Source organism: Eleginops maclovinus, chromosome 8, assembly GCF_036324505.1.
Source record: "Eleginops maclovinus isolate JMC-PN-2008 ecotype Puerto Natales chromosome 8, JC_Emac_rtc_rv5, whole genome shotgun sequence".
NCBI lineage: Eukaryota > Metazoa > Chordata > Actinopteri > Perciformes > Eleginopidae > Eleginops > Eleginops maclovinus.
The window spans coordinates 2,492,589-2,516,053 of record NC_086356.1 but is presented as its reverse complement, the minus strand read 5'-3'; the positions used below and the strand labels follow the sequence as shown (position 1 = coordinate 2,516,053).

General features: G+C 43.2%; 3 protein-coding genes across 3 annotated transcripts in view; all 3 read right to left on the bottom strand.

Moving 5' to 3' along the window:
* ror2 (receptor tyrosine kinase-like orphan receptor 2) overlaps positions 1 to 5,358 on the bottom strand; it is a 38,751-nt gene extending 33,393 nt beyond the window's left edge. Inside the window, exon 1 of the mRNA XM_063889381.1 lies at positions 5,021 to 5,358. Within this exon, the coding sequence (XP_063745451.1) occupies positions 5,021 to 5,084 (64 nt within the window). The 5' untranslated portion in view covers positions 5,085 to 5,358. The remainder of the gene's footprint in view (positions 1 to 5,020) is intronic.
* Positions 5,359 to 6,710: 1,352 nt separating this feature from the next.
* sptlc1 (serine palmitoyltransferase, long chain base subunit 1) lies at positions 6,711 to 14,812 on the bottom strand. The gene is made up of 15 exons (XM_063889695.1): positions 14,699 to 14,812; positions 13,419 to 13,526; positions 13,238 to 13,332; positions 13,052 to 13,145; positions 12,891 to 12,963; positions 12,231 to 12,363; positions 11,820 to 11,949; positions 11,619 to 11,708; positions 11,198 to 11,305; positions 8,807 to 8,902; positions 8,314 to 8,410; positions 8,174 to 8,228; positions 7,534 to 7,651; positions 7,384 to 7,457; positions 6,711 to 7,279 (listed from the first exon to the last, which is right to left on the bottom strand). The coding sequence occupies exons 1-15, from the start codon at positions 14,750 to 14,752 to the stop codon at positions 7,186 to 7,188; spliced, it is 1,419 nt and encodes a 472-aa protein (XP_063745765.1). The 5' UTR covers positions 14,753 to 14,812; the 3' UTR covers positions 6,711 to 7,185.
* A 700-nt stretch (positions 14,813 to 15,512) lies between these two features.
* On the bottom strand, positions 15,513 to 21,494 carry chsy3 (chondroitin sulfate synthase 3). The gene is made up of 3 exons (XM_063889694.1): positions 20,306 to 21,494; positions 19,652 to 19,935; positions 15,513 to 18,998 (listed from the first exon to the last, which is right to left on the bottom strand). The coding sequence occupies exons 1-3, from the start codon at positions 20,856 to 20,858 to the stop codon at positions 17,427 to 17,429; spliced, it is 2,409 nt and encodes an 802-aa protein (XP_063745764.1). The 5' UTR covers positions 20,859 to 21,494; the 3' UTR covers positions 15,513 to 17,426.
* Between the last annotated feature and the right edge of the window lie 1,971 nt (positions 21,495 to 23,465).

Sequence of the window (23,465 nt, the reverse complement as noted above, 5' to 3'; positions counted from 1 at the left end):
TTGGGGGGGGGGAAGCTTGTGTGCCATGCAACAGTTAACCATCCCTCCTCATGACTGGGAGTTACATCAGCCCCGCCCGCAGCTAAATAACAAAGCCATTAGTTGATGCAGTGCATTCACCACAGACAGGTCCCGCACGCAGTGGCAGATGTCTTTATTAAAGTGCGTCTAATGGGGTTGGTGGGGGAGGGGGGGCACCTGATTACAACAGCATGAATGCTTTGTTTTGGCCAACTATGAATGAGGTTGCATTAATCGCTCTCACCTGCTGTTTTATGTCTGCTTTCAAGAAGGGTTTCAGGAAGGGAGCGTATTAGCCACACGGAGTAAAGCGGTGGGGGAACCCGGGTTAGACCGACTCATTTAGGAAGAGAGAATGGAGGTGAATGGTATCATTTCTACCCAGACTGCCAGCATTCAGCTCAGGACTAAATGCTCCAACGTTGAGTTACTATATCACAGTATTTAAAGCAGGATTCCCGTTGCAAAATAAGGATGATTCGTGACATAACTGGCACGACTTCCAATAAAGATCTCAGTCAGCTGGTGTTGTGAAAACAAATGCCATTGTTCTTTAATTTTACGAGGTGTTGCTTCATGTATGCAAGTCCTCCCCAACAGATGTTTTGTTGTTAAAAGAGGATCCTGCAAGAAACAAAACACTGCCACATCCACACTGACTTGAGGAATAAGTGGAAGAACGCAGATAGAGAGCAGCCCGCTTCTGCAAAACAATGCTGGGTTGTTGGCAAAAAGTGAAACCAGACTAAACGTTGTCTTCAACGTGACGTCATCCAGCAAGACGCTTCAATGTCTTGGCACACACTAATCATATCCATCCTTCCTATAACCACTTAATCCCACTGAGGTCAGTTTATGTGTGTCCAAATACATCTTTAAGTAAAGGGTTGCTAGCATTTCTGGAGGTCTGCACTCGGAGTGGAAAAAGCCTGCTGCTAACGGAGACTATGTTATTGTAAAAAGTTCATATTTGCATTTAGTGTCTCTCCTGGGACATGTCTCCATGCTTTACTGTTCAACAAGCTCTTTATGTTTCTCATACTGCCTGTGCTGCAGCTCCTCTGTTCACCCTCTGTCTGAAACCAGAGCCCAGTCTGCTCTGATTGGTTAGCTGGTCGGCTCTGTTGTGATTGGTCAACAGCCTAGAGATGTCCCGCCCCTTAGCCTATCACCTAGAATGTGTTGGAGCGCTAGCCAAGAGAAGCGTGAGTGTTACAAAATGATGTCACTATTACAGAAGTAAACAAAGGAGGCCAGTGGAGGGGACACCGGGATTTTAGCCTCTGCAGACCATTTACATGCACACAAACCTTTAGAACACCCCACAGGAAAAGTGGAAATCCTAAAAAGCATGATAGGGCTGATTTAAATCAAACATTCCTGGTGTACACTTTTATAAAGCCAGATATCTATCCTACTGTTTACGATCAGACACCATTTAATATTTGGTTTGCACAGCTATGCCGCTGGGCTGCTTTCCCCCCCATTTGTTAGATGTGATGGCAGGGATGACAGAGCTCTCCTTAAACACCCCCCACAGCAGAGGAAGGCCCTCTGGCCCCATTTCCTCCAGCAGCAGCTCTAACCAACAGGGTGAGTCATCAGGCTGTGAGTACTCATTAGTAATAAACCTCCACCTCGTTCACAGCTGCGTCGGGGCGTTCACATCGCTCTACGTCTTCTTCTGCACACACACTGCAGTTTCACTTTTACAGGTTTCACTAAAATACTTTAAATGCTGACCACTCAACCAGGGGTCAAACTAGCTGCACCTTTACCAGCTTTTACTGTGACAGAGTATTCCTACACTCTGGTACTTCTACTTTACTCAAGTACAAGACCTGAGTACTTCTACTTTTACTCAAGTACAAGATCTGAGTACTTCTACTTTACTCAAGTACAAGACCTGAGTACTTCTACTTTTACTCAAGTACAAGATCTGAGTACTTCTACTTTACTCAAGTACAAGATCTGAGTACTTCTACTTTACTCAAGTACAAGATCTGAGTACTTCTACTTCTACTCAAGATCTGAGTACTTCTACTTTACTCAAGTACAAGACCTGAGTACTTCTACTTTTACTCAAGTACAAGACCTGAGTACTTCTACTTTACTCAAGTACAAGACCTGAGTACTTCTACTTTACTCAAGTACAAGATCTGAGTACTTCTACTTTACTCAAGTACAAGATCTGAGTACTTCTACTTCTACTCAAGATCTGAGTACTTCTACTTTACTCAAGTACAAGACCTGAGTACTTCTACTTTACTCAAGTACAAGACCTGAGTACTTCTACTTTACTCAAGTACAAGATCTGAGTACTTCTACTCAAGAACAAGATCTTAATAGTACTACCATTCTAGGAAATCCGTGACTCCATCCAATGGGAATTGTTCCTCTATTTAATTGAATAAAATAGATCTACTTCCAAGAAACTGAAATGTATTCTGCAACATGTCGTAGTGTAAATCTTTTACGTCCCAAAACGTTTGTTGATGTCATAACTGAAATAGGACTAACTGAATAACTAGCCTGTAAAATAATACGTCTCCACGTATTTCACATGCTTAAATACAACCTTGCCGCAGAACATCTGTTCTTAAATCATCAAAAAACGACCGATTGAAACTCAGTAAATGAATCTGTGTTTCCTCACACAGCGTGCACGGACCTTATCAGTGCTGGACCACACTGACGCTGAATGGGAACACATCTCAACAGCAGGTTTTACCATTTATTACAAGCTTTGCACAGCCATGAAGAGCAGGCATCCTCCTGAATGTATACTCCTGTAGAGCACAGCAGATTGAGAGTGAACCACTGTAATGAGAGTCAGACAGAGGAGTGTAAAGGGTGTCAGTCTGTGTTGTCCTGTGTATTGGGACAGAATACTCTCCGGTTGTTTCCATGCAGTCGCAGCTCACACGTGCATGTGGTTGATGATGACGTAGTGTTTGTGAAGGAGAGCTTTTCCAGAGTCTATTTCCTACCATTTCGTTTCCAGTCATTTCACTACACTGGGAAGACTCACTTTAAAATAGACTTCAAACAATACGAGCAGAGGTGTTTGCTGATGGACGACTGCAGCTAGATTTTTATAATCAAATACAGAGGTGGTAGAAGTACTCAGAACTTGTACTTGATTAAAAGTAGAAGTACCAGAGTGTAGGAATACTCAAAATCTACTTAAAGTGCCAAAAGTAAATTGTATACTACAGATTGCTTTTACTACACTGCATTAAATCCCTTTAGTTGCTAGGCAGATTAGGATTAATGAAGGTAAATATAATCTCCCTTAAATCAGACTTTAGTTCACCTGCAGTAAATCCAGCAGCTACCCTGCAGTATACAAAGCCATTCAAACTAGCTGCACCTTTACCAGCTCTGAGAACACTTTAATGATCAATCATTATAAAACATATCAGAGATATTATTCTGAAATGGACCAATCAGACAATGACTACTTTTACTGTCGCTACTTTAAGTACATTTAGAGGAGAGTACTTTCTACTTTCACTGGAGGAACATTTAGAATACTTTACTGTGACAGAGTATTCCTACACTCTGGTACTTCTACTTTACTCAAGTACAAGACCTGAGTACTTCTACTTTACTCAAGTACAAGACCTGAGTACTTCTACTTTACTCAAGAACAAGATCTGAGTACTTCTACTTTACTCAAGTACAAGACCTGAGTACTTCTACTTTACTCAAGAACAAGACCTGAGTACTTCTACTTTACTCAAGAACAAGATCTGAGTACTTCTACTTTACTAAAGTACAAGATCTGAGTACTTCTACTTTACTCAAGTACAAGACCTGAGTACTTCTACTTTTACTCAAGATCTGAGTACTTCTACTTTACTCAAGTACAGGATCTGAGTACTTCTACTTTACTCAAGTACAATATCTGAGTACTTCTACTTTTACTCAAGTACAAGATCTGAGTACTTCTACTTTACTCAAGTACAAGATCTGAGTACTTCTACTTTACTCAAGTACAAGATCTGAGTACTTCTACTTTTACTCAAGAACGAGACATGAGTACTTCTACTTTTACTCAAGTACAAGACCTGAGTACTTCTACTTTTACTCAAGTACAAGATCTGAGTACTTCTACTTTACTCAAGTACAAGATCTGAGTACTTCTCCATTTCTGACTGAATGTAATGAAAAGGGGGGGGGGGGGTTGCTAATCATGTAGCCCCTGCCCCACCTCCATGCCCCTTTCACTGGAGACCAAATGGTGAGCCCTCAAAGCCTGAGCTGCAACAGGAAATCTCCCCTGCCCTCACCCCCCGCAGGGGGAGTAAATGAATTAGCATGACTGACAAAGACGCGAGATCACCTCGAGCTCTGCGAGCCATTAACATGACAACGACACAGTGGCCCTTTGAGGCTGACACAAGCACCTTTACTGTGGAGAGCAGGGCTGCAAGGAACACATGTCAACAAGCTGAAAGAGGACAAAGAGACTTTAAGTGATCACATAAACTTTCAGGGGGGAGAAACCCCCCCCCCCCACCCCACCCAGCCTCTTCGCCATGAAAACTGCACATCTGCAACACTGTGGTCAAATGTGCAAACATGCTTTACAGGAAAACAATTAACCACAGAGCCCATGGATCACACATGAGAAGTATAAGAATTAAGGGGGCTCACTTTAAGTGTGTGACTTTACCAAACGTTACGCCGGGGGGGGGGGTCGTGTCTTTGTGAAAAGCAACTATTCCTCAAGAGGGGTTACGAAATATTCAGCTCCAAACAGGACACAATATATAAATAAAAGTCCGTGAATTCTTTAACTTACAACACGAAACAGTGAAGGGGACATCTTGCGTGTAACACCCCCCCCCACCCCCCCAAAAAAAAGAAACCAAGGAACTCCAAAAGCTCTTTTTCCAGTTTCACGGCTGAACCTAAAGGAAGGTGATGCACATGTGGAGCTGCACCATGTTCAGATTTTTTCTTGTTAAGGAACTTTCTGAAAGAGACTTACCTTCACATCTGAGAGAGGGGAACAGAAACATCATCCAGAGCAAACTCTTCATGGAGGGGGTCATAGCGCCAGGTTTCACTCACTGCAGCGCAGCAACAGATCAAAAACAAGTGTGACGATAATTGCATCCAGTTTGAAGATCTGCCTGCTTCTTCTTCTGCTTCTTCTTCTTCTACTTCTTCTTCTGCTGCTGCTGCTTATCCGAGTCAGCAGCCGGGCCCGGAGGAGTGATACATGAAGCAGCGGGAGAGATGGGGGGGTTCAGGAGGAGCAGCAGACCGCGGTCATCCCGTGTTTCAGCCCGCAGAGCGAACACAGAGCTGCGGCTCTGCTCTGCAACCCTGTCCTCGCATTTGGAGACGGGCGCGCGTACTGGCACGGTGGCGCGCGGGGAGGTTTGTGCGGAGGGCCCCATCTAGAGCCAGAGCGCAGGGACACAGCCAGATCACCGAGCCTCCGAGATTCATTCATCAAAGGCACAATAGCCACTGGTTTCTGGCAACACAAGTCAGGTTTGACTTTGAGTATTTCCATTCCATACGTTTCACTTCTACTCCACTACAATGTGGCGGGAAATAAAAGCAGCTTTTAATGTGTATGACAACGAGTTCCTCTCCTTCATATCTCACGAGTGCCAAACAGAGCAGCAGAAGAGTGCTGCCTTAAACAGATCCTCAATCAGTCAGTGCAGGTGTGCTTAATTGGGCCGTACCATGATAACCAGGGGCAGGGGTAACACTCATTAGTGTGGGGGTTTTAAGATCAGATGTTAGGAGTGAGGATGAATCCTTCTACACTAGGATTTATTGTGTTTCATTATTTAAAGACAGCTGACAATACATTTGTAATTATTTACAATTATAATGTATTTGATCAACAGCTGGTTGGCCTATGGGAGGGGCTTTGGGGGGTCAGGTGACCCAAGAAAAACATATTTGGGGTTGTATCAGAACTGAAAAAAAGTCCAAAAAGAATTGGGGGAAAGAAGTCATAATTCGGACTTATTAAAAAAATAATTCACTTCCCCAATTTGTTTCCCTGAGGCCCTAATCCTTCCGTAGATGTTCATGTAATTTATTTTTACTTCTTCGATATACAGATTCAAACAGATATTTTATAGCAGTATTTATGTTTTAATGCCCACTTTTCCTATAAATTAATTCAATTAAAGTTGAAAATATTTCTAACAAATCTTACTTGATAAGAAAAAAGCTTAATAACTTATTTGCATAACCAGCTGGAAATACACCCTCCATATTGGCCATATTATAAGTCAATCTGAGGCTCCTTATTTATCAACCAAATATATATTTCTATTTTAATCTTTTCCTGTTGCTGTTTTAGTATATCTTTTACCATGGGTATACGAACTACATAATCAAATTTCAAATTAAAACACCCTTTGATCCAGCGATTGATATAGTCAGACATAAGGGAACTTTGAAATGTCAACCATTCACATTTCTTTTTAAGACATCAAAATAATTTTCCTCAGTAAAAATACTAATATTTTAGTTCCTATATCAATCTGGAGCCCTTTCACCACAGAACACCACTTATTTTAACCCCTTTTTCCTCCAAACACGACTCAGTTCAATCCTCGGTAGTCTTTCCAGCCATTTCATATTTTAAGCAGTTGAAACTTGACTTAAACTAATGGCTTTTTCCACAAATAACACACCATAATCAATTTAAATCATATATATTTACATTTATTAAAAGTAAAACGGTGTAAATGCAATGAGACTTACCACAATAAGAGATGTAAAACTCTCCATTCATGGTAGAACAACCATAGCAATCACACCCCCTCATGTATACAGTCTATAGCAGACATATTAAATAAAACGCAGAGCACAATATCTCCTGTTCAGTCAGCAGCAAGCACCAAGTCGTTTGATCTGTGGAGATGAAGTCTGCACGCAGCTGCTTTTATTTATTAGTGACTGGAGGCTGCTGTTGTTTAAAGCAGGAAGCCAGCTGCGACACTTCCTGTTTGTATGCAGTATGATAATGACACGAGAGAGAGGCACATTAAGAGACAAAGGAAAGCGAGATATAAAGTGTGTGTTCATCAGTGTAGGTCCTCCTGTCGGTGGGTCAGAGCTCCTCAGTTCTGCACACGGCACTCAGGTGTGCAGCTTCAGCAGGGTCGCCACTGCAGGTCACTTGAGGAGGGCTGACGCCGCCTCCTGGACGCAGGACACGGCCTTCTGGATGTCCTCCTCCGTGTGTTCGATGGTGACCACCACCCTGACGCTGAGGACACACAGTCAGGGTCAGTGCTGACGTCATTAGGACATATTAAGGATTTACACTCTGGTGTTATTTACCACACAGGGTATATTTTGTGAGAGGTTTACCTGGGCGAGGGGAGGAAACGCTCCTCTTTTTCCAGGTAACGAGCGAGCGTCAGTGCCACGCCTCTCTCCATACACTGAAGTGGAAAACATGGAAATGAATCACAATGTTTGTTAATGATTCTCTTATTGATGATCGGCTGGAACACTTACGTATTCTACGATGGAGCGCAGCAGCTGCATGTCCGAGTCTCTGGAGCCTGAACTCCTCTCCAGCTGTAGGTGGAGAGCCGGGGCACACTGGACTCCAACTATCTTCAGACCTGGAGTCCTGTCACACAGCAGGACACAAAAACCATTGACTAGGGAGAGCAAGACTGAAGCTTTAAAGATCATTTCAATGTAAACATCTACCGTCCTTTCCCCACTAACTCCCTCTGCTGGTCGACATGTGAAGTGGACATTTCTACACTCGTGACACACAGCTGCTTTTTGGTGATTGTAGATTTGAAGTCATGCGATTTATCCCAATGCACCAGCAGACTGGCCCAGGGCAGAATCAGTTTTGTCCCAGTATAGGGTCCCAGTATAGGGCACCAGAGTGAAATGCAGTCTGAGGAGACATTATCATCGACGAGGCGGAGGATGCACTGCTTAGTATTACATCATTGATAGTGGGACTAGTGGAGACTTCCTTCTGTCGATTAAACATACTTTTCCAAATGAACACAGAGAGTCTGTATCAACAGAACTAGTGGATTTTTGGGGGGGTTTCCCTTTGTTTTGTCGTGTGTTATTTAGGTTTTAATGCATGTAAATGGTCTGCAAAGGCTAAAATCCCCGTGTTACTCACCCCTGTAGAGCATTGTAAACGTGTTTGCACTTTTCCCTCAGGACAGAGAAGATATCTGAAAAACAGATGACGACACAAGACATGAGAAACCTGAACACAGAGCTGCTTCTTATTCTCATACGGAGAGGTGGAGAGAGTACCTGGGTCCTCCTCCATGATGTTGAGCGCCTCGATGGCAGCAGCAGCCAGCATGGGGGGCAGCGAGGCGGAGAAGCAGTAGCCCTGACCCGACAGACGCTGCGGGACACGAGAGACGCTCACATTACTTTATACTACATTTTAGAAGCCATTATTGTACCTTTTACTCCACTACCTGTATCTTCAACCTGTATTAAAGGTCCCCTATTATACTCTTGCTCAACGATATATTCCAGGTCTCAGATATATACAGAGCCTGTCTCTGATTGGCTGAAACACCAAACAGATCATCCCATAAGCCCCTCTGTTTCAGCCCTGTTCCTAAAGTGCTGATTTTGTGTCTGTAGCTTTAAATGCTAATGAGCTGCTGCTGGCCACGCCCCCTCTGAGAGATGATTGGTTTAAAAAAAAAAACACAATGGCGCTCTAGGAGGAGATCCAGGTGATCAGGTCGATTTTGCACAACAGGTGACCTTTCATAAGTTCTTGTTGTACCTGGTGGTCGATGACAAACGAGCGGCCGCAGCAGAATCCTCCGATGGATGCCACAGCGTTCTCCATGTTGGCACTGATCAGGTCAATGTCATCAATCTGCAACACACACACACAGACACACAGACACACAGACACAGACACAGACACAGACACACACACACACACACACACACACACACACACACACACACACACACACACACACACACACACACACACACACACACACACACACACACACACACACACACACACAATATTCCATTCTTACCATAACTTGTTGGAAACTCTGAACTGAACAAAGGTGAAGAATGTTTAACTAACAGACGACACACACCTACGTGACTTCTGTGTATTTTTTAGAATAAAAAAACTGAATTTAAGGTTTTAATTTAATCTTTAAAGTTGATTATTGTTTGAAATGTATTGTAGTCTCTATATACAGTGGGGCAAAAAAGTATTTAGTCAGCCACCAATTGTGCAAGTTCTCCCATTTAAAAAGATGAGAGAGTCCTGTAATTTTCATCATAGGTATACCTCAACTATGAGAGACAGAATGAGAAAAAAAATCCAGGAAATCACATTGTAGGATTTTTAAAGAATTTATTTCAAATGATTGTGGAAAATAAGTATTTGGTCAATAACAAAAGTTCATCTCAATACTTTGTTATATACCCTTTGTTGGCAATGACAGAGGTCAAACGTTTTCTGTAAGTCTTCACAAGGTTTTCACACACTGTTGCTGGTATTTTGGCCCATTCCTCCATGCAGATCTCCTCTAAAGCAGTGATGTTATGGGGCTGTCGCTGGGCAACACGGACTTTCAACTCCCTCCAAAGATTTTCTATGGGGTTGAGATCTGGAGACTGGCTAGGCCACTCCAGGACCTTGAAATGCTTCTTAGGAAGCCACTCCTTCGTTGCCCTGGCGGTGTGTTTGGGATCATGGTCATGCTGAAAGACCCAGCCACGCTTCATCTTCAGTGCCCTTGCTGATGGAAGGAGGTTTTCACTCAAAATCTCACGATACATGGCCCCATTCATTCTTTCCTTTACACGGATCAGTCGTCCTGGTCCCTTTGCAGAAAAACAGCCCCAAAGCATGATGTTTCCACCCCCATGCTTCACAGTAGGTATGGTGTTCTTTGGATGCAACTCTGCATTCTTTCTCCTCCAAACATGACGACTTGAGTTTTTACCAAAAAGTTCTATTTTGGTTTCATCTGACCATATGACATTCTCCCAATCCTCTTCTGGATCATCCAAATGCCCTCTAGCAAACTTCAGACGGGCCTGGACATGTACTGGCTTAAGCAGGGGGACACGTCTGGAACTGCAGGATTTAAGTCCCTGGCGGCGTAGTGTGTTACTGATGGTAGCCTCTGTTACTTTGGTCCCAGCTCTCTGCAGGTCATTCACTAGGTCCCCCCGTGTGGTTCTGGGATTTTTGCTCACCGTTCTTGTGATCATTTTGACCCCACGGGGTGAGATCTTGCGTGGAGCCCCAGATCGAGGGAGATTAGCAGTGGTCTTGTATGTCTTCCATTTTCTAATAAATGCTCCCACAGTTGATTTCTTCACACCAAGCTGCTTACCTATTGCAGATTCAGTTTTCCCAGCCTGGTGCAGGTCTCCTTTGACAGCTCTTTGGTCTTGGCCAGAGTGGAGTTTGGAGTATGACTGTTTGAGGTTGTGGACAGGTGTCTTTTATACTGATAACGAGTTCAAAAAGGTGCCATTAATACAGGTAACGAGTGGAGGACAGAGGAGCCTCTTAAAGAAGAAGTTACAGGTCTGTGAGAGCCAGAAATCTTGCTTGTTTGTAGGTGACCAAATACTTATTTTACTGAGGAATTTACAATTAATTCATTAAAAATCCTACAATGTGATTTCCTGGATTTTATTTTCTCATTCTGTCTCTCATAGTTGAGGTATACCTATGATGAAAATTACAGGCATCTCTCATCTTTTTAAATTGGAGAACTTGCACAATTGGTGGCTGACTAAATACTTTTTTGCCCCACTGTATGTACTTCTATGACTGGTATTCTATAAGTATTTCAGCCTCTGTACATGACTTAGTTAAGTTCTTACTTTGAGACTTAAAATAACCTTTTTTTGTAGGTTTCGAAAACTATTTATCATGACGTTTGTAGTTATTTCATCAAGATTTGAGGAGATCAAAAACTGTAATTTGACAACCAACGTCTGCCTGTCTGGCTTCAACTCACCTGCTTTCGCCCTTGTATGCAAACATTAATATTACGTTTGTTGAATGCAAACGATGAATAAATCCTTTTATAATTGAATTTCTGAATGACAGGACTGTAGCTGATGTGGAGTTGGTGTTTGTTGCTGCAGTGTTTTTTTAGTTGAAGCCGAGCGTACTCACATTGACCCCAAAGTGTTCAGTGACTCCTCTGCCGTGCTCCCCCAGCACTCCGAACGACATGCTCTCCTCCAGAAAGATCCGCACCTTGTACTTGTACTTCAGCTTCACCTTGAGGATTAAAAAAACAAACATTGACACTGAGCGTTTAGCCAAATCATCTCCTCATAAGACAGAAGAAGAAGAAGAAGAAGACGAAGACGAAGACGAAGACGAAGAAGAAGAAGAAGAAGAAGAAGAAGAAGAAGAAAGCTTTGGAACACCACCAAGGCTCAGGGCTGTGAAACTACTCCAGTTCCTTCCTTTTAGACCACAGTTTCTATCCGTTACTGGGACATTGTTTCTTGCAGCACTGAATCATAGATATCCGGGTTACTGGGAAGTACATTTAGCATGCTTAAAGCTCAGTTAGTGTTCTACGTACCAGCTGAGGCAGAGGACAGATGTCTGCAGTGTTGATGTACAGCCCCTCCACCACAATGAACTTCCGGGTCACTCGAGCTTTACGAGGATTCTGCAACACAAACGGAATAAGTTAGAGTGTGAGACGTTGATCAGAAAGACAGTTTAAATGACTTCTTTGTGACACCCGCAGCCCAATTATCATCGTCTCCAACGGCACCACCTTGTGGTCCTCCAGCTCCTGCTCCTTCAGCAGCCTCTCCAGGTCCTCCATGTCGTTGTGTTTGAAGTATTTGATGAAGCTGCGGGACGCCTGGAGACCCTTCTGGATGGAGAAGCAGGCGGCTTCATCCCTGAACACACAACAACACAAAACTTAAAACACAAATCCAACACGCCACAGTTTCACAGAGCCGTATGCAGGCTTCAGAAAGCATGTGTGGTTTCCTTTAAGAAACTAGGCCTGAGTGTAGTTGTAGTTTCAGGTCGTTGTTTGTTATGTGCACAACAGTAGCCATCCAGTAACCAATAGGAAAAGCATGAATCTATAGGGTGGTGTAGGGACATTTGCACCCCTCTATAGAGGATGTTGTTTGGTTGTAGCTCCATGCATGCTAGCACAGACGGGCCTTACACAAAGATGAGGTCCCCCCTCTTGGAGTAGGCAGGGATCGCACTGGCAATGGTTGCAAAGCCGTAGGAGTAGATAATGGCTTCTTCGGTCTTCATGAAATTGGCCAGACGACTCTCCAGCTCCAGGTGAACATCTGGGAGGAGAAACAAGAGGAGGTCACTGTGAGTGTGCATTTACTGGGACACAACAGCTTCAGGCTGGCAGAGAAGAAGGAGGCTTTTTGCAAGGCACAGCTTTCCCTGGTTCAGTGAGGATATAAGGAAGACTTTTGTGGCACACAAGCGGCGTTGCAACATGGTCAGGAAAGCCAGCTGGATATTCAGGACTGATGCAGACTTCCTGTTAGAGAGTTTAATAACTTCCTGTTGGAGGATCTATTAACTTCCACTCCCCACTGGCTGATTTGGAACGCCACTTAATGTGTTATTATAATTAGTACTACATCTGGTTCGGTAGTGGGAGTGGTATAACTGCAGCGGGGCACCACACATGGCTCAGCTCAAACAGCAATATGCTTTGGACAGTGTTTTCTTCACAGCTGATCCCCCCCCCCCCTTAGCTCCACTGTAGCCAGGATCTAGCTCTCCATACAGCTTTAGAGACAGTCTACTGATCAGAAAGTGGTATTTCAATGGAAGATGAAAGGCATTTCTCACTCACCAAAGGTCCCATAGAAGCCTCTGGGACCACAGGTGCCCACACCATACTTCTTCAGAGATGCCAGAGCTTTTTCCTGTAACGAGGAGAGAGAATACTGACAGTCAGAGTCAGTAAAAATAATACAATTATAGTTAGTAAAGGCTTGATTATTAAATACTGACCTTAACCCGCTCATTGTCCAGGAGACCCAGGAAGTTAAACGATGCAAAGTTAATGCACTCCTTTCCGTTGATTATGATTTTGTGGCTGGGAGGACTGAAATGGAAAACAGAATAGTGTTATTTCATATGTTGAAATTCATCTGGACCCAATGCAGTAAAGATGATTGCAGTTCCCTTTGTGCTTACCCTGTGACAACATCATAATTGAGGGAGGGGTGGTCTTTGGAAACGGGAGGAACGAGAGGCTCTGGCTGCCACTCCTCAATCAGGTCCTCCTTCTCCTGTAACATGGAAGCACAGGACAACAGTTTAGAGACTCATGCACACACACACCAATGCTGTCATCGTGTCTCTGCACTGCACTCACCTTCTCTGTCAGTTTGTAGGTCTCATGGAGCCTGTAGGTCTTGGAGAAGAGAAGTCTGATGATCCACAGTATGAGGATCCCCTCCAGGATCAGGTGGTAAGCAGGGGCCTGAGGAACACAGAGACAGGGGGATTAGGAGTGGCTGTGGATTAGGACTGGAGTGCATGGTGCATTCCTGCAAGCATATTGTGAATCATTGTATTATTAGTTCCTACAGAGTGTTTAATTTAAATACTTAACAAGGATGTCATAGATTTTAACGTCAGACATTCATTTTCTGGCTCCAATGTGATAAATGGGTGTTAATATATTGTGTTTTATTTAAGAGTGTTACATTTTGACACCAACCCAAAACAAACTACAGGGGATCAGAAGGTTTTGTATTTTCTGAAATGATCTTTTTCTAAAACATGTTTGTGTTTGCTTAAATGTTGTGTTGTGACATTTTGTATTTTGACCAGGGCCACCGTACCAAACACCCTATAATATATAACTCACACATTTCTTAACTATGAGTTCAAATCTGTTAACTGAAAAGTCATTCTGACACATATTGTAAAGTTATAAAGTGACATACAGGAGCCAACAAATGTACAAAAGTGGTTTAATGAATCAGGCCACAAATGTTACCCTAAAATAGATCAAACACGGTATTTTAGTGTCTTCTAGAAGGTAACATCAGCCATCAATAGCTCAATATTTCACAAGTAGGCTCCTTTGGACTTAGGCTATAGAAATGGTATACTATCAAACAGGGGATCTTCTTAAACTAACACTACAAATCGTACAGAAACTGGAGAATAACAACATGCTTTAATGGAAGTTACACAAGTTTATGACTCAATGTTCACGTTTACTGGCATTAAAGCCCAATTTCTAAACGTAACGCTAAGCCATCTCTTCACACATTGCACTTCGTTATTCAGCTTTGTTTGTACTCCAAAATGTGTTCAAATGAATCCTTTTAAAATTATGTTTTATACTTTTCTGGCTAGCTACCGACGAAGCGTACGGATTTCAAGGAGCAGGCAGCTTCCTTCGTGCTTCCCCTTCTGCATGCTGATTGGACGTTGCAGGTCACACACGCCAGGTGATTGGCTGAGAGGCTGACACCCGCCTACCCGCTGATTCACGGCTACTTCCTGACTTCCTGACTGACAAGTTTACGATTAACAGCCTCGAAGAAAGTTAAGAAACATGAACGAGTGGCTCAACAAACGACACGTGTATTTGTAAACGCCATAGTGTACACAGAAGAGTTGTAGAGAGGAGAAACTTGCCTCGTAAAATGCCTGCACCATTTCCACCAACACCCACTGCTGTCCGGACGCCATGTTTATTTTCCTCCCCTACTACGTCATCCGTGGTGATGCGTTTAAGTTCTACAAGAAAAATAGTAGACCTGAGCATCCGTCCTTAAAATACAATACAGCGGCGGTTTCCAAACTTTTTTCACTTAGGGCAACAGACAGACAAATATACGATATAATATATCTAAATTAAATTATATTTATGCAGTGCAGGGATGTGTGTTTGCAGTGGTGCCTGAAAGTCATCACTTTTAGATAAACCAACTCTAAAATTACTAACTAGAGCAGAGCCTACCCTTTAATACATGCATTACTTTTTATTTGAATCCCTAAGCAGCGTTTGTTGGTAGAATATGTGCAGCATATCTTTTCCAAAATTCTGAATACAGCTCTTCTACATAAGCATGATATAATGGTATATATAATACGTTTGTGTCACACATTCAGATTCTTGCATTTAATGAATAAAAGCAATGACAAAATATCTGTGTTTAAACATTTATTATGAATAATATTCAGGTGTTACTATAGCAGTTATTATTGCTAGTAGTCTTTATGCTGGGTGTAAAAACATAAGCATACTTTTGTCAGAAACCATGCAGATGATCCTCCACAGTGAATTGAATACACCAAAGACAAAGAATGCAACCTTGAAATTTGGCTGAGTGAGTTATGATAAGAAAAGCTGTTTATAACCAATGCTGGAGATCATTTTCTATATGAGATTCAACTCCATTTGTCTCCTGTAGAAATGTAACACAGAAAATGAAAATGGATTCTAGAGTAAATCTGAACTGTCATTCTTTATTGCTCGGAAAGAAACTGTAACATAAAACTGGTACTTTACATAATTACAATATAGTTATACTTTACATTTGAGCATTATTCACCAACTATCACTAAGAGACAGCCTGGTGATGACATTCACCTGACATGTTTCACATTACAATTGATCTATTGCTGAAAAAATGGAGGAGTGTACGGTGATTCACTCGGCTGCTCCGTTTCTCATTAGGATGCAACAGGACAGACTTCTGTACATTTGGTACGCAGTAACTCAAAGATCATCGATGTCATGGTGGGAAGAAGGGCTGCAATGCACCGGGTGATAAAGTGTGGTCCTGAGACAGAAGTGTAAACATAATAACAACTACGGCAGTAAGAAGAAGCTCATATTATAACAATGAAATACAGTCCAGGGGAAGCCATGTAGAAATGGCTGAGTAAACCTTTGATCGGTCTGATCACGTCCTTTAGTACCGGCAGGTAACAATTTAGACTCAAATGCTGTACTATAAGCATCAGAGTGTCCCATCAGAGGAACTGTACCCTGTAAAAAAGTGTTCAGTTGATTTACAGACATCTCTTTCCCAATGCAAGTCAATGGGGAAGAGTCTTCTAGGCCCTATGACGTCTTGGACAGAAATATAATTGTAGTACCACCTACAGCCACTTCCTCCATTCATTTGGATAAGCTGAGACTGGCCTTGACACTGCTGTAAAGAAGCTGAATGGAGTCAGGCCATTCTGCCTTCATGCACCACTGGGCAGCTTTTAAAAGAATAAACCGGGACCCGCCTCCATTGCTGTGTCCAGTTCTCTTTTACCAACCATTGTACAAGAGCAACTTTTTGGCCAAGACTCAGGTGACGTAAGGCAACACAGATTTTGTCTCTGTTGAAACCACTTCTTTGTCAAGGGGCTTTAAAGTGGTCAGTGTTTAAAAAATAACTATTGTGTTGTCAAGCATCTTAAGCGTGTAACACCGAAGATGTTTACCCTTCAACGCTTTTGAAGATCATTTTCTGGCATGTTTGATTCAGTCAGGTAGGCATTCAATTTTAAGGTCAAAGGTTTAAGCAAATGCCATGATGATGATGATACCTGCTATTCACTTTGTAAACATTGTATCAGCTGTCCACCAGAGTTATATTTCAGTAAATGGAAAACTCACCCGGGACAGTCTTGAGCCGCTGGAGGGTTTGGCATTATTAAAAAGACAAAATAACTACTACACTTGTGAGTGGAAATGAGAGAAATACAGACCATGCAAAATAATGTTAGTCCAGTAGTATCATTTGGGCGGGGACAGTAACCAGCCTCAGCTTCAGGTCTGCAGAAAGGAACTCCTAAGGACTCATGAAGACTCTTTTTCACACTCACAGATTGTACCGCAGCAGGTAATGCTTCTCATGGCACAGCAGCCATCCACTTTCCACATTCATATGACGGCTAACAAGCAATACAACACAATTTGCAATTTTGGACGATAAAGCATGTTCTTTGGGTCCTTTTTAATAACCCAAGCCTTGGGACTCCCCGAAGTAGGTTATTTTGACATGTAATATAAATGTTAAGGGAGTTAGTAACCCCCTAAACCAATCCCTAAGAGCTGGAAGTTTTCAAAGCTATACGTTTACATCATTGGCACAGTAGTTAACAAATCAATAATTCTGAAACTAACAACACATTTGGTTTTAGTCCATGTTTTCCTTGCGGGTTTAGACCTGTCAATCCCGTTCTTGGTTATGTTCGGGTTGTATTTCTTCTCCTGTTGTCTTGGATTGGGGATTGGAGTCTTCCATGCTTTCTGGATCAGATTGTCCAGCCTACAAAGACCCGTGATACACTGTCACACCACAACATGCATCCCAGCAAGCTGAGGTACACCTGTATGGAGTCCAGGAGGGCTGGAGTGTCAGGATGCAGTTCTGTTGTAGCCCGCCTCTATGTGTTTCTCCAGCCACAGCTCCGCTAGCTGCATTGACGAGGCAAACGTACTCGCTTTGGACCCAAGGCACATTTTGTACTGCTTCTGCTCAAGACTTGTGTTGCAGTGGACAGGATGATACATGTGAACGATTCCTGGTTCCTGACTGCGTAACACTTTCAACCCAGAATTAATCACTTTTGAGTACAAGTCTACGTCTTCCAATCCCCAGCCTAATATCGAGGTGTCGAAACCGCCGGCTTTTAATAAATCACTCTTGAAAACACAAGTGATTCCAAATCCGTAATCCCGCCAGAAACCACTTTTCTTGGTCAGCACAAATTTGTTTTCTCTTGGGGCCTTCTCAGAGTACACTATCTTGGGGTTGTACTGACTAAAGACAACAGGGAAATAAACTTGTCTCCCTTGCACAGCATTTTCTCTGCAGCGTTGCAAGGCATCCCCACTGAAGAGGAGATCAACATCGCAAAAGAAGAGAAGGGAGTCGTTATCCAGCTGAGAGGAGCCCAGCTCAAGAGCAAGTCCTCGGGAGAAGTTGCCTGTCATGGGGATGATTGACAGGTCAGCTTTGGGATACTTCCTGCTGTAGTCTTTTATTAACGGAGTGTGTTTCTCTACGTTCTCATTGTTCCCGCTGTCCACCAGAATGATGGAGAGCTTCACATTTTGTTTTGGTATCAAACACACTTTCTCAAAGTTCTCCATAAAGCGCACAAAGTTCTCGTAGCGACCCGATAATGGGACGAGGATGTTGACCTTTCTTTGGCTCTGCTCCCACATTTCCCTGTTTGATTCGTAGACCTGGAAAGGTGACAAAAACTTCAGAGAGTTGGACAGGAAAGACAGGGATTGGGATTCAGAGTTGATGGCTGCGACGAGTTCGGACACATCTAACTCTTCAGTCTCAGTGAAGAAGGGGCGGCTGAACGACTGCTGAAGGTAAGCGTGCCGCCTCACAGGCACGGTTATTTTGCGACCCTTGTGTTTCTTGTAGAGAAGCAGCAAGTCTATGATGTATTCTGCGCCGTGCATGGGATCCACCCGGTAATAGCCGTACTGGATCTCTTTAAAGTCAATCACACGGCCACGTGTTTTGGAATTCTCGTTAATCATTTCCATGACCTGGCGTATAATGTCTTCCATTGCAGTACGAAGCAGGTTGCCAAGGCTCTGCCGGGCCACTTTGTTCTCGGCAGCGGAATAAATGTGGCGACCAGTCAGGAAATCCCACTCAATGACATCACTCCTCTCGCTGGGCTTAAAGCGCATGTAGGAAGGGGGGGAGCCCAGCTGTTGGTCCTCCCACAGCACTTCTGTATCACTCAGGTGACTCATCATCAGGCCTTCTCGGTGGAGCAGGATGCTGTGGTAACAGAGTCTGGAGATCTCCCGGCTCAGCATGAAGCTGTGCAGCCGGTACTGGTAGGCCGGGTTTTTGTTGGGGTGGAGTGTAATGGCGTTGTGGATCTTGCTGCTGTGAAGCTCTTCAATGAAACCTTTCTTGTTGTGTTCGTAGTTCTCGTAGAAGAGCTGCTGCATCTATGGAAAAATAGGATAGGAGCATGGATCATCTTCAGCACAAACAACAAACCATTACCACGTGTCACCTTAATCCTATCCTACTTCTCTTTAAACATTTTGGTAATTAAATATTAACTAAAAAATAAGCTTTAGACAATATTGAACTTCCCAGTGCACTGAAAAGTATGTTCTAAGATGTGGGCAGACACTCAAAAAAGAAGATGCAGTCAAGAGTGAATGCCAAATGAAGGCTGAGTGGTTTAAAAGCTAAAATAAATCACAACAGAAATGCCAGGGTGCTATGTACAGTGATTAAAATCAGCCATAAGTATTGAGTTACACATTAATCATCAACATGCTGCAAGCTGTTAGTCAATATGCATGACAAACGAGTAAGAACTTAACATTAAATGGATTTTGTTTAATCACCTTGACTTATGGACACTGTGAAATGACAGCAGGCTAATTACATTTTTAACTAATGACCAAATTCCAACTAATTGAACTGAATATGCTCAGAGGATTTTTTGTTTTCTAACTAGCAGATAAGCAAGTAATACATCAGGATTAGCAGGATTTCTGATAACTGAATCCAGCTATACATACCTCCTGTCACTGAATACTGACTTCATGCCATTGTATAAACCTGAAATAACAGACTCAGTTCTCACCTCATATGACCACACACACTGTGTCCCTCCAAAGCGTCGCACACAACGGCCAATTTCCACATCCTCGTGGGTGGTGTACATCTCCCTGAGACAGGTGCTGATGTGAGGGACCATCCTGCGGAGAACCTCTCTACTGAATATCATCCCGGGGCCCCCCATGCAGAAATTCTCTCCGGGCTCCAGAGCCAGTCGGCCCAGCTCCTCAGCCATGCCAAGGCCCGTCTGGCCCAGGTACAGAGGCTTGCTGCTGTTCAGTGAGCGCAGGAACGACTCCAGCTTCTCACCTGCAGGAGGGTTCAAGTGGAACAGATGAGAAGGTTTCAAACGTATAGATAAGATACGTTTATAAGTTATTCCAAACTTAAGCAGTCATGAACTAGTCCTCTTTAATTCAGCTGAAATTATCTGTTTGCTGTCAATTGGTTGAACACATTTGGAATAAGCATCATGTAGGATTGTGACACAGGGCCATACAACACTGGCAATAATGCAAAACAGACATTGAGGCCTTTAACATTAGCATCTGGACTTCGCCTGATTGAGAAACCAGACCTGCCTTTAACACACACACACACACACACACACACACACACACACACACACACACACACACACACACACACACACACACACACACACACACACAATACTCACCTCTTATATAAACGTCATCGTCTGCCCGCATGAACCACTCATATTTATCCAGGTAGTGGTCGTGGATGTATTTCAGCATCATGAATGACTTCTTCTGTGGTGGGTACGAGTCGTCCACATCTGCCAGCGAGACCACAGGCACGGGGACGGGCAAGTGGACGGACCCGGAGCCCTCACTGGAGAAGAACTCCACCTTCCCGGGGATGGAACTCACCCAGGTCTGGTACGCAGCCACGGCGCGGGTCTGCAGATACTTCTTGGCTGTCATGACGCCGACAAAGAGGAACCGCTTCGGTCTGCCTGTGGCTCTCCCCCCGGTGCTGTTGCCCGGACTTGATGTCCTGTCCTCCTCCGGGCTGAGCTGCGGGCTGTCCCCGGGGATGAAGGGACCTTTCCTGGCGGAGGAGTCACTGTGACTGTGGTACAGACACGGGGGAGATTTTTTTCCCTTACTTTCCAGAACCTGGGGTACAATGAGCCACGAAGAAGCGGTGAATCCGAGAAACACGCCGAGAATAACGGTCACCAACGGTCTCCTTGGTTTCACAGCCATTGCTGCTGACTTATGCTCTGTGTATCAATGGTACCGTTGTGTGAGGATGTGCTGACGTGTATCCAACATCTCTCTGTGGACCATTACTGTCCTTCCTGATATGGAAAAATACACTTTCCACCTCTTTTAGGGTAAATAAACAGACATCAGAATAGCCCCGTGCCTGAAGGCTCGCGCGTCCCATTTGAAACTGCACAGTTCCATTCCGACCGTTAGCCACTACTCACACAGTTATCCTCCATAGTCGTTTCTACTGTGATGTTTTAGCATTAAGCTAGTCCAAATATATCCGTAGGTCTGGACCAAACACTCCCCCCTCTGCCACTCCCCCTTTTAATTTACCATGGCAGTTTCTACCATCTTCTCAGCCGCTTCTCTGTGGGTCAGTGACAGGTATATGTAACCAGACACCTGAGCTGTGTTCCGAATCCGATGAGCACTGAGCAGCGAACATTTCCACTCGGGTTTTCCTTCTTCAGAATAAAAACCATGTACACATAGATCTACACAAGTGAAGAACAAAAACCTTTATTCCTGCACATCGATCAATAAAAATGCTAATAAAAAGTTTGTACACGATAATAGGCAATAACGAATTGTTCTAATTAATAATAAATCTCACAGCAGGACGTTGGAGCCTTCTTCTTCTTCGGTGGGTTTTTTATGGCAGCTGGCATCCAAATTGTTGCATTGCTGCCACCTTCAGGATAATCTAAGTCATCTCTTAGTCATATTCTTTTAATTAGTCCAGTGTCTGATAAATACGTTAAATAACAACACCTTCCCCTCCCACTTGATCCCAAATTTAAAATGCCTTTAACTGCAATCTCTTCTAGACCCAATTCTCTCAATGTCTCTAGTAACTCCTTCCTTTCCCTGCTGTATCTCCTACAATGTGTAAGCACATGAGGCACTGTCTCGGGTTGTTGACGTTCATCACACATTCCATCTTGATGTTTACCTATGATAAAAAGAGTACTATTCAATAATGTATGACCAATTCTCTTTCCAGCAATAGTAACCTGTCCCTTCCTTCTCATCCCTCCACAAGGTTTAGTTGCCCCACTCACTCTTCCATTCAATGAGAACAAATGTCTTCCTTTAGTCTCTCTCTCCCATAATTGTTGCCACTGGATCATGATCCCCCTCCACACAAGACATTTCCCCTCAGCCTTAGACAGATGTAATGTTACCTCCACATTATCCTTTTTTACAGCTGCTTTAGCTCATTTATCAGCGTTCTCATTTCCTGAGATTCCAGTATGGGCTGGGAGATCAGAGAGATCACCACTCTTCTCACAGCCACATTTCTAATTTCCATCAGGATCTCATATATAAGATCCTGATGGCTCTTTGCTGTCCCTACCCCAATACTAGTGATGGCTGAAACAGAATCACTACAAATCAATACCTTTTGATTTACAAGATGCTCAGTCCACTGTATTGCCATTAAAATAGCATATAGCTCAATAGTAAACACATGCAAAAGATCTGATGTCCTCTTAGATGACTCTACATTTAATCTTTGAACAATAAAAGCCGCTCCTGTTGCTTCAGTGTCTTGATCTTTTGACCCATCTGTAAAAATTAGTAGATGATCCCCATAATGTTCTCTCACATAACACTGAAACTCAAATACCATATCCGCTTCATTGTTCTTAGTTTTAACTTCAAGCAATCCTACATCCACCTTAGGTACATCCATTTGCCAGAGAGGTATCTGAGGCCATAAAACAGCTGGACAAAAGATTTGATTTTTTATTAACAGCTCCTGTGCCACTACCTCCCCTGTCCATCCAAAGCGTGACAGCTTTGCTACCCCCCTCTCCCAGCTTGCTTGAATCGCCACTCTAACTGGATGATCTTCCCTCTGTCCCATCAAATTAACCCAGTAATTAGCCAGTAGCTCTTTCTCCTTAACCAAAGCGGCATCTCTCCTGCTTCAACTTGCAATGCGCATACTGGGGATGTTCTCACAGCTCCTAAACATATCCTAAGTGCTTTTGTTTGAATTACATCCAACTCAGACAAAACTGACCTAGACGCAGACCCATATACAACACTTCCATACTCCATCCTAGATCTTATCAAATATACATATATTTGCTTTAATGAAGCAGCATTTGCCCCCCATTCCATTCCAGATAGGCATCTCATAATATTCAGAACTTTTTTGCACTTGTCTAAAACTTTTGTTACATGGACCCTCCAAATCATTCTTTCATCCAAAAACACCCCCAGAAATGTAAAATATATCTTTCCCTGGTTTTCTGATAATACAAACATCAGATCACGTTGGAGCCTTTATTTTGAAGGTTGCTCTTATCAAAAGCAGACTTCCGATCACGTGACTGTGCGTGAGGTGCACGAACGACTTATACCAGCAGATGGCAGCAGAGTAAAAGGTGTTCAACTAAAGCCCCAGAAAGAAAGTACATCTGGTGCTTAAGTAAAAGTAGACCAACCAGAGTGTAGAAATACCGTGTTAGAAGTACAACTCCTGAACTAATATTTTACTCAAGTAAAGGTACAAAAGAAGTAGCATCAAAATATACTTAAAATACTCAAAATAAAAGTACTCCTGAATGCATTCTACCTGATTCCTAC